General features: G+C 43.4%; 1 protein-coding gene across 2 annotated transcripts in view; it reads right to left on the reverse strand.

Moving 5' to 3' along the window:
• CIT (citron rho-interacting serine/threonine kinase) overlaps positions 1 to 14011 on the reverse strand; it is a 168353-nt gene that overhangs the window by 136433 nt on the left and 17909 nt on the right. For both annotated transcript variants that reach the window (XM_061170160.1, XM_061170159.1), the window contains exon 4: positions 12265 to 12366. In XM_061170160.1, coding sequence (XP_061026143.1) covers positions 12265 to 12366 — 102 coding nt within the window. The remainder of the gene's footprint in view (positions 1 to 12264; positions 12367 to 14011) is intronic.

The raw sequence follows: 14011 nt of genomic DNA on the forward strand, positions 1-14011 counted from the left end.
TGATTAGCAAAAAAAAGTCTTCCACCCCAAGAAACTGAAATCCTTCCTCCTTCTGATGATAACCGGGGGTGACATTCCTGTGTCGACACGAGGCTTGGAGGCTCATCTGCCCAAGAGGCTTCAAACCTCAGCCCGGTGACTTCACCTCTCTGTCTCTTAGTTTCGTCCTCTGTAAAATGGGGATAAGACTGAGTCCCTCGCAATGCTGTGCCTGGCGCCCACGAGATCCTCCACTGCTGTTCGAGTCCTCTCCTTTCCCTGAATTCATGGCACCATCCTCTCCGCTCTGGCTGGGAGAAGATGGGACCCATTTTGACTGTCTTTGCAACCGTGTCAACCCCTCCTGTCCTTTGCTCTGATTTCTCATTTTAAAGTGTGGCTCATAGCCACACTTTAAATGTCTTTTATTTTAAGTTGTCTCAAACCCTTTCTGGAAAGAGGCAAGATTCAAATAAAAGTCTTTTTAAAAAAAACACTAAATCTCTCAAACCACTGCATTCCAGAAGCCAACTCTGGGATGTGAATTCTCTTCATCCTCCTCCAAACTTCTGTTTGCTTGCAGTCCAGAATTAGAAGAAAGTTCTAGTCAAGTAAGACATGGAGCATCTGCACACGTCCCCAGAGGCCCCAGGCTGGTCCAGTAAAGACTCTGCCCAGCACCAGGTCAACCCCACACCGGGGACCCCGGGAGTGGCCAGTGACTTGCATGTCCTCCCCAAGGGCCCCTCGTCACCTGGCATCTTACACGTAGCAGATACTCAAGCAGATACTGGACAATTTGATCTAAGGTTCCATTTGCACTGTAATTGGTAGAAAAAAAAACTGATTTATGAACTAACACGAACAGCAGCACTGAGAAGGGGCGGCGGCTGAAATGCAGACTTTATTTTCCCCAAAGTCTTGGCAGATGTAAGCTGCTCATCCCGGTCCTCAAAGAGCCAGCAGGAGGCACCTGGCTGCCTGCAGCTCACCCACGTGTCCCAGCCTGGTTCTCCACAGGCCCTGGGTACACAGGTGAATGCTAATTTTTTACGTCTGTTTTAAATATATATTGGCATTAAAAAGGTCTTAAATATCCACACACACAAAAAAATTCGCACATAATAACGGAAGTACTCATGCTTTTAGAACCAAAATGTCTTAAAATATAATAAGAACAGTGCATATTTATGATGACATGTTGCAGTTATAAATTTTCTAATCGGGCTCTATTAAAGATGTGAAAAAAATAGAACGGCTTGCGAGTTTACGGCTGAGAAAATCGAACATGTAGCAGCTGCTGGCCACTTTTAAGATCTCACGAACAGACCACTATTTAGCACTTAGCGGTGACTCCTGAAGATTCTATTTGTAATGACTAGTGAAAAATAGTTCAGAAAATCAGAGCCATCTCTTCGAAAGGCAAAAAGATACATATTCTCTGCTCCTATTCAGAAGATCCAAATTCCTAAGCTGAAAATCCCCGTCCAAACTAGATTAGTCCTTTCTACTGGTCAAACAACTTTCCATTTCTTCAAAAGCGCTCATTAATAAGCAACAAAAATGACAACAGCTGCTAGGCAGCATGCTCTGCAACATGAGGTCAAGAAAGATGTACTAAATGACAAACCTCCTTTTCAAAGAACCTAATCAAACTTGACCCACCAACAAGATTCTAGATTACCATACAGCAAATTCTAACCATACACCATTAGGAGAATTTAGTTTGGGCATTTACTGGGTAAATTTGGCTACCCCAAGATGTTACCCCATCCCCAAACTATCTTACCGGGGGTACAGTCACTCATCCTGGGATGAATGGAGCCCAAGGGAAGATAGCTTGTGTGTGGTCAAGCCAAGCTTCATCAGTCTTGCTGTTGAGGCTAAAGAAATAATAAAGAACCAGGACTTGGACACTTTCAGAAAACACTTTTGCACTTTCAAAAATGGTACCAAATCAAGAGGCTCCAGAAAAGGGAATCCTTCTACACTATTGGTGGGAATGTAAGTTGGTGCAGCCACTATGGAAAACAGTAGGAAGGCTCCTCAGAAAACTGAAAATAGAGCTGCCATATGATCCAGCAATCCCACTCCTTGGCATATACCTGGACAAAACTCTAATTCAAAAAGATACATGCACCCTTATGTTCATAGCAACACTATTCACAATAGCCAAGATATGGAAACAAGCTAAATGTCTGTCGACAGATAAATGGACAAAGAAGATGTGGTATATAAATGCAATGGAATCCTACTCAGCCATAAAAAAGAATGAAATAATGCCATTTGCAGCAACATGGATGCAAGTAGAGATTATCATACCAAGTGAAGTAAGTCAGAAAGAGAAAGACAAATACCACATGATATCACTTATACGTGGAATCTAAAATGTGACACAAATAAACCTATCTATGCAACAGAAACAGAATCACAAACATAGAGAACAGACTGGTAGTTGCCGAGGGGGAGGGGGTGGGGGGAAGGATGGAGTGGGAGGTTGGGTTTGGCAGATGTCAGCTTTTATATATAGAACGGATAAACAACAAGGTCCTACTGTATGGCACAGGGAACTACATTCAATATCTTATGATAAATCATAATGGAAAAGAATATGAAAAAAGAATATATATATATGTATAACTGAATCACTTGGCTGTACAGCAGAAATTAACACATCGTAAATCAACTATACTTCATTTTAAAAAAAAAAAAAAAAAGAGGCTCCAAAAGCATCATCAAGTCACAAAGTAAGAGTTTTCAAGTCTTCGTACCAGATGACATGCTGTAAACCAAAGACCGGGGTCAGAACCGATGAACAAATTAGACCAAAGTCACCACCCAGGCTGTGCCAGACCGTCCATTCACAGCATTTGGATTTGCCCCCAAACATGACTCCACGCCTGATTTTTACTATTCAGAGATGCCCAGGGAGGCAATGTTCCCCCCAGAAATGTGGCTCCTAACCCAAGAAAACTGGCAAGTCCTCTAGGGCAGAGCTTCTCAAACCTGCCTGCACACCAGAATCACCTGGGGAGGCACTTTTTTTAAATGGATAAAACACATTCATCCACATAAATATGTGAGTGCCTATTATGTGCCAGGCACTATTCCAGATATCAGGAAAATAGCAGGGACTAAAATAGACAAAAATCCCTGCCTTCGTGGAACTGTAATTCTAGTAGAATGAAAAAGAATTGGAAAAAAAAAAAAAAAGAATTCAGCAGTATGAAAGGGTAAAGTATGTCTCTTCCTCATCCCAACCATTCAGGGAGCTTGCTAAAAACATGGAGTCCATGGACCAACCCCAGACTTCATGGACAAGTTCCAGGGGTGGGGTCCAGGAATCTGCATTTTTAAGGAGCTACTGGGGTGATTCTGATTCAGCCAACCCAGAACTTATTTTTTTTAATGTTTTCATTTATTAGTTTCTTTTTTTGTTTGTTTTTGGGTTTTTTTGGCCCACTCTGCACGGCATGCGGGATCTTAGTTCCCTGATCAGGGATGAAACCCGTGTCCCCTGCAGTGGAAGCTCGGAGTCCTAACCATCCTAACCACTGGACCGCCAGGGAAGTCCCCACCCAGCACTTTATTGAGACCCGATGCTGATGAGGCTGTGGGGGCATCATGGGTCCGTATTCCAACTAAATGACACGCTTCTACAGCAGAGGCACCCCGGTATGAAGCCTGGCTTTAATACACCCCTCACTTCTGCTGCTTACATTTTTCCAATGACTTCCTGGAGCCATTCTGTGTATCAAGACAAGATCACTGGCAACAAAGGGCTGGAACATAACCAGTCCCATGAGCACTGAAGCTACGAGCCTGCATCCTTGCAAGGACGGGAGATGTCCCTGCAGGCCACCCCAAGAGTGATCACCAAGGCATGGTAATCAGAGACCAGGGAGATGAGAAGACGGAAAACAGCCCTACAGTGTAACAGCCCTGAACAATGTGACAACCCTGCAGATGGCAGAGAAAGCACAGCAGCTGACAGACCAGACTGGCTTGGAGTATAATGGACTTGCTCTTTTAAAGCAAAGACGGTCCGGCCAACAGAGACAGACCCTTCTGATGGCAGCAGCTGCAGATGCTAATTAAAGGGCAAATCTTACATGTGTTCGGTTTGGAAGAAGCGGCAGCTTCTCTGCTGGCGTTTGCATCTATACCCCAAGTGCTGGGATGGCAATTCCCACCAGTTGTGTTGTGTCTGGAACAAAGGATAAATGTGTGTATTTGTTGTGTGTGCGCGCGCATGCACATACACACGCGTGCTTGCATGTATGTGTGTGCGTATCGGGGTAGATATGCAACAGCTCTTTAGCGTTCTATCCCAATTTGCATACTGGTGTCATCAGAGGCGTACCGTGCTGGCCACCTCTTAGAAATGTGTCCTTGAAATGCCTGCACTACAATCAGCATGACTGAAAGTGCCATGAAAATGTAAGGATGCTACTGGCATCACTACCCGCCCTGCCCAGTGTTCCTGATCTTTGGCACGGGGGAGAAGGGAATGGATACTCCAAGCAGAGTGGCCCCTGGCACAAACCCTAAATTATTCTTTTTGAAGGGCAAGGTGACCAGGAGAAAAAGAGAGAAGGCCCTTTATTTCAGAAAATACAAATCCCAGCCTGAGTCATCCTTCTATTCAAAAAAATCCTCATTGAGCATCAAATCATCCAGAGTCTTGGCAAGAAATAGCACACTCAAACTAGGTAACTGAGGACATTAATTGAGGAAAGGGCTATTTGTAAAGGTGTGGGTGAGGTTAAAGGAAATGAACATGGGATGCTGAGGCACCCCGGGACTAGTAACAGCGGGGGAGTAGGTACCATTCGTTGGCCTGAGAGGACAAGGAAAGGGGTCTCAGGTGTGTACACTATTACTGCAGAAACAGAAGCAAGAAGCAGTAACCAGAAACTAGCTACGGCTACAGGACAATGGTTCTCCAAGTGGCGTCTCCAGACCAGCAGCAGCAGCATCACCTGGGAACTGGTCAGAAATGCAAATTCCTGGGCCCCACCTCCACCCCCACCGGATCAGCAACTCTGAAGGTGGGCCAGGCAAACCGGGACAACGTAGGAAAACTGTAGCCCCCAAAACGGTGGGACTCTAAATGCACTCACTGGAGGGGGACTTCCCTGGTGGTCCCGTGGGTAAGACTCCGTGCTCCCAATGCAGCGGGCCCAGGTTCCATGCCCGGTCAGGGAAATAGATCCTGAACGCATGCCGCAACGAAGAGTCTGCATGCCGCAACTAAGAAGCCCACACGCCACAACGAAGATCCCGCATGCCGCAACAAAGACCGGCACAGCCAAAATAAATAAATAAATATTTTGAAACAAATAAATAAATAAATGCACTCACTTGAAATATGCCTCAAAAGACCAACACAAAAAACAACTACTTCGGGCTTCCCTGGTGGCGCAGTGGTTGAGAATCTGCCTGCCAATGCAGGGGACATGGGTTCGAGCCCTGGTCTGGGAAGATCCCACATGCCGCGGAGCAACAAGGCCCGTGAGCCACAATTACTGAGCCTGCGCGTCTGGAGCCTGTGCTCCACAACAAGAGAGGCCGCGATAGTGAGAGGCCCGTGCACCGCGATGAAGAGTGGCCCCCGCTTGCCGCAACTGGAGAAAGCCCTCGCACAGAAACGAAGACCCAACACAGCCATAAATTAATTAATTAATTAATTTAAAAAAATGTTATTACAAAAAAAAAAAAAAAACAACTACTTCAAAGGCACTGATAATTCAAAGAACCCCCTGAGGCAATGACACACTCAGCAACTGAATTGGAGTCAATAAGACGTATTAATATTTCATTTCACCAATGAGAAAATTGAAGCCGAAAGGCCAATGACTCCAGAGAGACCAAGCAAGGTACAGGAATAAAACATGAACCTATATTCTAAGTAACAGCTTCCTTCTGATGGGCAGCTGGCTTGTGAAGCAGCCAACACTGGTGAGTTTTGAGACATGCCTGAAAACTGGATCATCTTACCCAAGAGATCAAAACAGCACGTCTCGCTGTCACAATGATCATAAGCTGCTGTATTTCACTAAAACAAAAAACAATGAAGTTGTATTCGTTAACTCTCTCCCACCCTCAATGACAGCAGAGACTGGTGATCACACAGGCCATGGGGTCACTGCCTAGAAAACGTCCACCTCCAAATGACTCCTACATAGGAAGGGAAGTATCCATGAAATTGCATGACTGTGGTTGAAAGCAAGACAGGAAACAGTTTTAGATGTGTCAAGATAAATGTAATAAGGAAGACCACCGGAGGGGGAGCTGGGGGCCTGGCACCTAACCCCATCTGTTATCTACAAAAGTAGCTGTTTTAACCTCTGTGCCAGACTCTAACTTATCCCCCCAATACATTCTTCCCTTCTCCCACAGTAATAAGAATTTTAGCTGGATATAGGCCATGCAGCGAGACAGTACAGACACGTACACATGTGACGAGGTTCTGGTCAACAAGATGTGAGAGGAAGTGATGTGTCCCACCTCCACATCATCCGGTGCAGAAGGAATTTGCTTGCTCTGCCTTTCTGCTCTTTTCTCCTCCCAGCCACGTGCAACACACACATGAAATGGCCCAACTTCAAGCATGTCAAAAAGGACAACATCCTAAAGCACAGGAAGCCACAGGAGGGAATCATCACATATGACAGGGTTGCCCCACCCTGCTGGGGGTCTCTCTGTTACATGACCTTAGGCTATACCTTAACTAATACATCCCTGTGTGCAACTGGGGGAAAAAACTTTGGGAATGAACAGAGGGAAGCTGATGTAAGGTCCCAGAAGGGAAAGCAGACTCGTGAGGCAGTAACAGGCTCAGAGCATGGGCAGACTGAAAAGACCCACAATATGAAAAATATCAGCACAAAGCCAGGAAGCTTTACGAATCTCACAAAGAATTTAGCTACAACAATACTACAAGTGGTGAGTTGCAGAACAATGTTTTCTTTGTAGAGATCAGCTCCTTCATGGAAGGACACTGGGGAAGGCATCTGTTAAACAGAATTGAACAGATTTCATCATGAACCAGATCAACAAAGTACTACTTCCGTGGGCCACCTGCTAGAATACACGACTCGCGTTGTTATATGGAACCAGACGTTGACGGACCTTGCTATGATTTTCTGTAGCAAAAACTGGAAAGCCACACTCATTGGTATGCAACTACGAATGGGCAATTTTTAACCATCAAATCTCAAAAGGATCCAAGTTCAATTTCCTTGCACTGCAATCCAAATTTTAAAAATCTCACTGGGTCTGCCTTCAATTACATACTTGGAGAGCAAAACTCACACTATTAACGTAATACAATTTCCATAATACCTTGAGTACATTTGTATGTAAATCAAATTTCTATGAAATTAATCATGCATTCACCCAATAAATATGTCTTAAGCAATAACCTGGGGAAGCTCTACTGGAAGCAAGGAGAAATCATCGCTCTCCTGGTGGAGGAAGTAGCCTGGTGGAGGCAACCGCCCCCCATTCACAAACAGGAAGTACAGGCTGCTCTGAGCGTACAGCAGAAGGGAGCCCCTCCCATGGTAGAAGATCCAGGAAGGGTTCCTGGAGGAAGTCACATCTGTCCCAAGCCCAGAAGGAGAAATGAGAGTTAGCCAGGTAAACGTGGAAAGAGGGGAGCGTGTGGAGAAAGGTCAGAGGCAAGTTCAAAGACCAAAGGAAGCTCAGGGTGAATGTAAAGTGAAAGGAGAGAGATGTGAGCATTGAGGCTGGAGGCATCTGAGGAAAAGGCCTTGTAAACCACACAGAAGAGTCTGGACTTCATCCAGGGGGCAGCAGGGAGTCTTGAAGGGTTTTAACAGCGCGATGGCTTGGCTGCAGTGTGGAGAAGACCTGGGGGAAGAGCAAGACAGATGGCAGGGAGAACACTTAGGAGGTTGTTGCAGGAATGCGGGCAAAGGAAGATGGCGGCCTGCACTCCCACAGTAAAAACAGCACTGGAGAGAAGAGATTGCATTGAGAAATACACAGGAAATGGAATCCTATTTTTTTCATTGATTTTTTAAAATTTTATTTATTTTTAATTGAAGTATAGTTGATTTACAATGATTCAGGTGTACAACGGGGTGATTCAGTTCATATATATATATGTATATATATATATATATATATATACATATATATATTCTTTTTCAGATTCTTTTCCATTATAGGTTATTACAAGATACTGAATATAGTTCCCTGTGCTATACAATAGGTCCTCGTTGTTTATCTATTTTATACATAGTATTGTGTATCTGTTAATCCTAAATTCCCAATTTATCCCTCCTCCCCTTTCCCCTTTGGTAACCATAACTTTGTTTTCTAAGTTCGTGAGTCTATTTCTGTTTTGTAAATAAGTTCATTTGTACCATTTTTTTAGATTCCACATATAAGCGATATCATATGGTATTTGTCTTTCTCTGTCTGACTTACTGCACTTAGTGTGATAATCTCTAGGTCCATCCATGTTGCTGCAAGTGGAATTATTTCATTCTTTTTTATGGCTGAGTAATATTCCACTGTACATATGTACTGCATCTTCTTTATCCATACCTCTGTCAGTGAACATTTAGGTTGCTTCCATGTCCTGGTTATTGTAAATAGCGCTATGTCATTGATTTTAATGTATCTTTGGGGACTTCCCTGGTGATGCAGTGGTTAAGAATCTGTCTGCCAATGCAGGGGACATGGGTTCTATCCCTCGTCCAGGAAGATCCCACATACTATGGAGCAACTAAGCCCATATGCCACAACTACTGAGCCTACACCCTAGAGCCCACGAGCCACAACTACTGAGCCTGTGCACCACAACTACTGAGCCCACGTGCTGCAACTACTGAAGCCCGCGTGCCTAGAGCCCGTGCTCCACAACAAGAGAAGCTACCGCAATGAGAAGCCCGCGCACCGCAACAAAGAGCAGCCCCCGCTTACCGCAACTAGAGAAAGCCCTAGCGCAGCAACAAAGACCCAACGCAGCCAAAAATAAAAATAAAATCAATCATATTAAAAATAAAAAAAGAAAGAATGTATCTCCAATTAAAAAACAATTGCAGGGCTTCCCTGGTGGCGCAGTGGTTGAGAGTCTGCCTTCCAATGCAGGGGACGCGGGTTCGAGCCCTGGTCTGGGAGGATCCCGCATGCCGCGGAGCGGCTGGGCCCGTGAGCCACAATTACTGAGCCTGCACGTCTGGAGCCTGTGCTCCACAACTGGAGAGGCCGCGATGGTGAGAGGCCCGCGCACCGCGATGAAGAGTGGCCCCCACTTGCCGCAACTGGAGAAAGCCCTCGCACAGAAACGAAGACCCAACACAGCCATAAATAAATAAATTAATTAAAAAAAAAAAAAACAATTGCATTACAAATTAATGTTTAACTACCAGGGGAGTTTACTATGATTTGTATGTTTCCCCAAACCTCAAAGGTTTAATGATCTAGAGGCACAGTGGAATTTCAGTACGTTACAACGCAAATACAGACATATAGTGCCCTTATCTTGCCACAGGCAGAATGTGTCTCCAGATTCAGAAATGTTCAGATTCTAGGAGGGCACAATGTTGCATATGCTTTGTATTATGCAACACCCTCAGGTAGGGCCTGGGATATCACCCTATAATCAAACATATTCATAACTTGCAGCAAAATGGATGAACAGTCACACTAAAGGGAATGAATAAGAGTTCGGGTCAGGTTTTGCTACAGAGCTCAAGTCAGGTCTTGCTGCCAAATAAGTAATAAAATAACTTGAGGTTTTCCAGAGTACTGGGTATTTCAGAATTGCAGACAAGAGATGGTGGATCTATCATCATACCTTAATTCCTATGCTAAGTTTGGATTTTTCATATGAAAACGGTACCCTTAGCAAGCATTTTATTCCAAAGTACCAAAGTACTGGAAAAGAGAATGCAGGCAAGGAAATAATTACAAGACCCCATTGGTAATACCCAATTGAGCTACTTAAGAAGGGTATAAAAACCTCCTTGCAGCCAGGTATCAAGGTGCTGAGGCAACCAGAATGCAAGAAAACACTCGTTTTGAGAACAGTCCCATTTCCCAAGATGGTGGGTGGAAAAACTGAGAAGACCATCCTAAGCTAAGGATGCCGATGCCAGTGTCAAGATCCAGAGGGAAGCCCCACAGCCCAAAGACCCAAAACAGGAAGCCCCCTGCAGATGGAAGCCTGTCCTAGCAGAGGAATGGCAGATACTCCCAATCTACAAGGTATTCCAGAAAAGTTATATCGAAGCAGAAGTCCACAGCAGTCAAATCCACAATTAAGAAAAAGAAAGAGATGGTTCTTACCACTGTGACAAGGCCAATTGGTATGCATAAAAAGGGTGACACCGAAGAGTTTAAAATTCTCAAAATGCCCAAATATCACCCTCCTAGAGATATGCTTTGAAAACTGTTGAGCAGTGGGGGAAAAAAACCAACTACAATCAACACGAAAAAAACTACGAGTGTTGCTCCTAGGGCCCCGCTGATCATCCTCACTGGCTACCCTGGAGACAAGCAGAGGGTGGTTTTCCTGCAGTAACTGAGCAGGAGCTTGCCACTTGGGACTGGACCGCTAGCCCTCACTCATCTGAGTTCCTTTACGTAGGACACTCAGAATCTGCCGTCACCTCTGCCAAAACTGACCATAATGGTGTGAAAGTCCCAAAGCATCTCAACAGTGCTACTTTTGTGAAGAAGAAGCTGCATGAGATTGGACATCAAAAAGGTTGAGCTCTTCAACTCAGAGGACGAGAATGGTAAGATTTCAGAGCAGAGCAAAAGGCAGACCAGAAAACTGTGGAGTCTCAACTTCTGCCAAAAACCAGAGCCCTTCCTAGCTCCAGGATGGCCTGTGTGCTGTGTGGCCTCAAAAACTAACATTATGCTCACACGCTGGTGTTCTATACCATTTGCAGAGCTCTAGTTAAAATGTCCAAAACAACAACAAACAAACAAAGAGCCTGCTGTGTCAAGGGAATTGCTTTTCTGAAGGCTAACGAATAAATCTGTTAATACACCCAAATACAAGGCGCTCCGCAAGACACAGAGAGCACAAGACAAATATTATGTAAGCAGCAAATGTCCTAGAACACCAGTAAGCCTAGAAACACACCAAGGTCATTAGTAAAGGTCAGGGCTCCAAGCCCCAGGTGTCAAGGAAGGAAAGCTTCCAAGACAATATTCAAGGAAAAGAAGTTTCAGGACATAGAGACCACAGTTGTGTTGTTGATTCTGAAGGAGCACTTGGTCAGCGCAAGGCCAGTCCCCCAGTGCATCTGTGTGAGAATGTCCTTGCTCAGAAGGCTGGGTAGGGCCAGGGTCCAAGGCAAATAAACTGTTTATTCCAGGTCAGAAATAAAGGTGGTAAAGTCCCCCCAAAATGCCCAGTGGAGGTTCAAGACAAATAGGAATCCGTCTCTCTCTTACCCTTTTCTCTGACGTGAGCTTTACAAAAGTTTATCTCCATTCAATGTAATAGGATAGTCTTGTTTTAAGGGCTGAATCAAGAACAAAAATTGTTTTTAGGATACTTTTTTAATTTTAGGAATCTAAACCCCCAAGAACCTAAACAAGTCCCCAAAATGAATTTTAGCATTCTGTAAGTTATGCTACATGCACATCAGGAAAAACCATGGCATTGCTCAAAAGAATGAGGCAGATCTGCATGTACTGACATGGATATATGTCAGGGACAAATTGTTCAACGCAAAAAGCAAGCTGAAGAGCAAAGTAGACAGTAATATACCATTTTTGTAAAACAAACTATATACACGTGTTACACACATAGACATAGAAATATTTTTTCCACAAGGCGTGGTTAAGGGCCAGAAAGAACACACATAACCATTAACATTTGTTTCCTTGGGGAAAGGGATTAGAAAGAAAGGTAGAGCATGTTCCCTTCTATTTCATACATTTCTACAGCATTTGCATTTTCTTATAATAACTATGCATTATCTCAATTTTTAAAATTTAAAGCAAGATTCTGTTAAAGGAAAGAGCAGACTCTTCCCAAATAAATGACTTCTCCTTATTGCTCTTTGAGCCACAGCTACAATATCCAGCAATAAATGAGGCTCTTTCTAAATGAATTAGTTCTTCATCTTTAAGACAAGAAGAACAGGAAGACACCTGAAAGTCAGGAAAGCATGAGAAAGAATGAGAGGTGTTGTGGGCCACGTGGGCAAGAACCACATTGAATTCCACAGCTGTACTATCTGATTATCGCAACACCAGACTAATTCTAGAGATGGAAAGACTCACCAGATAAAGATTATTTTTGTCCTGAAAGGCATACTGTAACTGGGGGATCCAAGGGCTTGTGCTCCGAGATAATATGTTCTGTTCTTCCTCAAAATATGAAACCTAGGGGGAAAAGAAACTGTTTAGACAATTATAAAGAACTAAGTGTGACAGGGAAAATGCCCTTTGCTTAAACTGATAATTCTAGTTTTGTTTTTTTTAAAAAAGCCATCACTTAGCCCAACATTCCACAAATCTCATTCTTCTGCCTACTTTGCTCACCATTTTTGCCAGATCCATAAAATATGTGTCCAATTATTTACTTAACGTCTTTCTTTAAAGTCAACTCACTACTTTTAAATCTAAATCTCTTTCTCTTTACCTTCCCTTCCTGAGCAATTCAGTCCTAAAGCCATCAGATGGAGAAGAATCACCAGGTAAGCATCCATGACAGGTGGCAAGGACAGCCATGGTGGCCTAGAACAGGGTGACTGGTCCAAGCAGGGTGAGGAAGGTCATCACGTGTAGGGATGGCCTTGAGCAGGGCATCTGAACCTACCAAGGGGAGGGGGCAGCAGCAAAGACAATAGATTGGATGGACACAGGTGCATAAAATAAGTAAAAAATATTAAGGGTGATATCAGAGGAGAGAGTTACAAACATGGAAAGTGTGAAAATTACAATGAACCTTGTGAAGCTGGATTGGACTTGGAAGTGTTGATGTGAACACATGGTTTTCAACATATAGATACAGAAATAAACAGATGTAAATGTGTGTGTGTGTGAAGGTAAGTATACTGCATACATGTACATGTATTCCCTGGCTTTCTCCACTGAAAGGCGTCTGGGAGCAATGACATCCCAATAGCAATCAGAACACCTAGTGCCCAGATCGTGGCCTCTAAATACCATTTTCCACTTAAAAACAAAACAAAACAAAAAAACAGAGGTCCTTGGAGAAATGACTGATTGCAGGTCTGGGGCAGGTAAAGTAAAAGTGTAAAAGCCTGAACATCTTGCTGTATCAGAAAGCAACACAGAACTCAAAGATGGGGAATATGTCAAAAGGACACAAAAGCCAACCTGAAGAGATTCTTTTTTTTTTAATTTAATTTTGTTTATTTTTTATACAGCAGGTTCTTATTAGTTATCTATTTTATACATATTAGTGTATATATGTCACTCCCAATCTCCCAATTCATACCACCACCACCACCACCACCACCACCACCACCACCACCACCCCCGCCACTTTCCCCCCTTGGTGTCCATGTTTGTTCTCTACATCTGTGTCTCTATTTCTGCCTTGCAAACCAGTTCATCTGTACCATTTTTCTAGATTCCACATACATGCATTAATATACGATATTTGTTTTTCTCTTTCTGACTTACTTCACTCTGTATGACAGTCTCTAGGTCCATCCAAGTCTCTACAAATGACCCAATTTTGTTCCTTTTTATGGCTGAGTAATACTCCATTGTATATATGTACCACATCTTCTTTATCCATTTGTCTGTAGATGGGCATTTAGGTTGCTTCCATGACCTGGCTATTGTAAATAGTGTTGCAATGAACATTGGGGTACATGTGTCTTTTTGAATTATGGTTTTCTCTGGGTATATGCCCAGGAGTGGGATTGTTGGATCATATGGTAATTCTATTTTTAGTTTTTTTTTTAATTTATTTTATTTATTTATTTATTTATTTATATTTTTTTATTTTTATTTTTTTTGGCTGCCGTTGGGTCTTTGTTGCTGTGTGCGGGCT

This window comes from Eubalaena glacialis, chromosome 15 (genome assembly GCF_028564815.1).
Source record: "Eubalaena glacialis isolate mEubGla1 chromosome 15, mEubGla1.1.hap2.+ XY, whole genome shotgun sequence".
NCBI lineage: Eukaryota > Metazoa > Chordata > Mammalia > Artiodactyla > Balaenidae > Eubalaena > Eubalaena glacialis.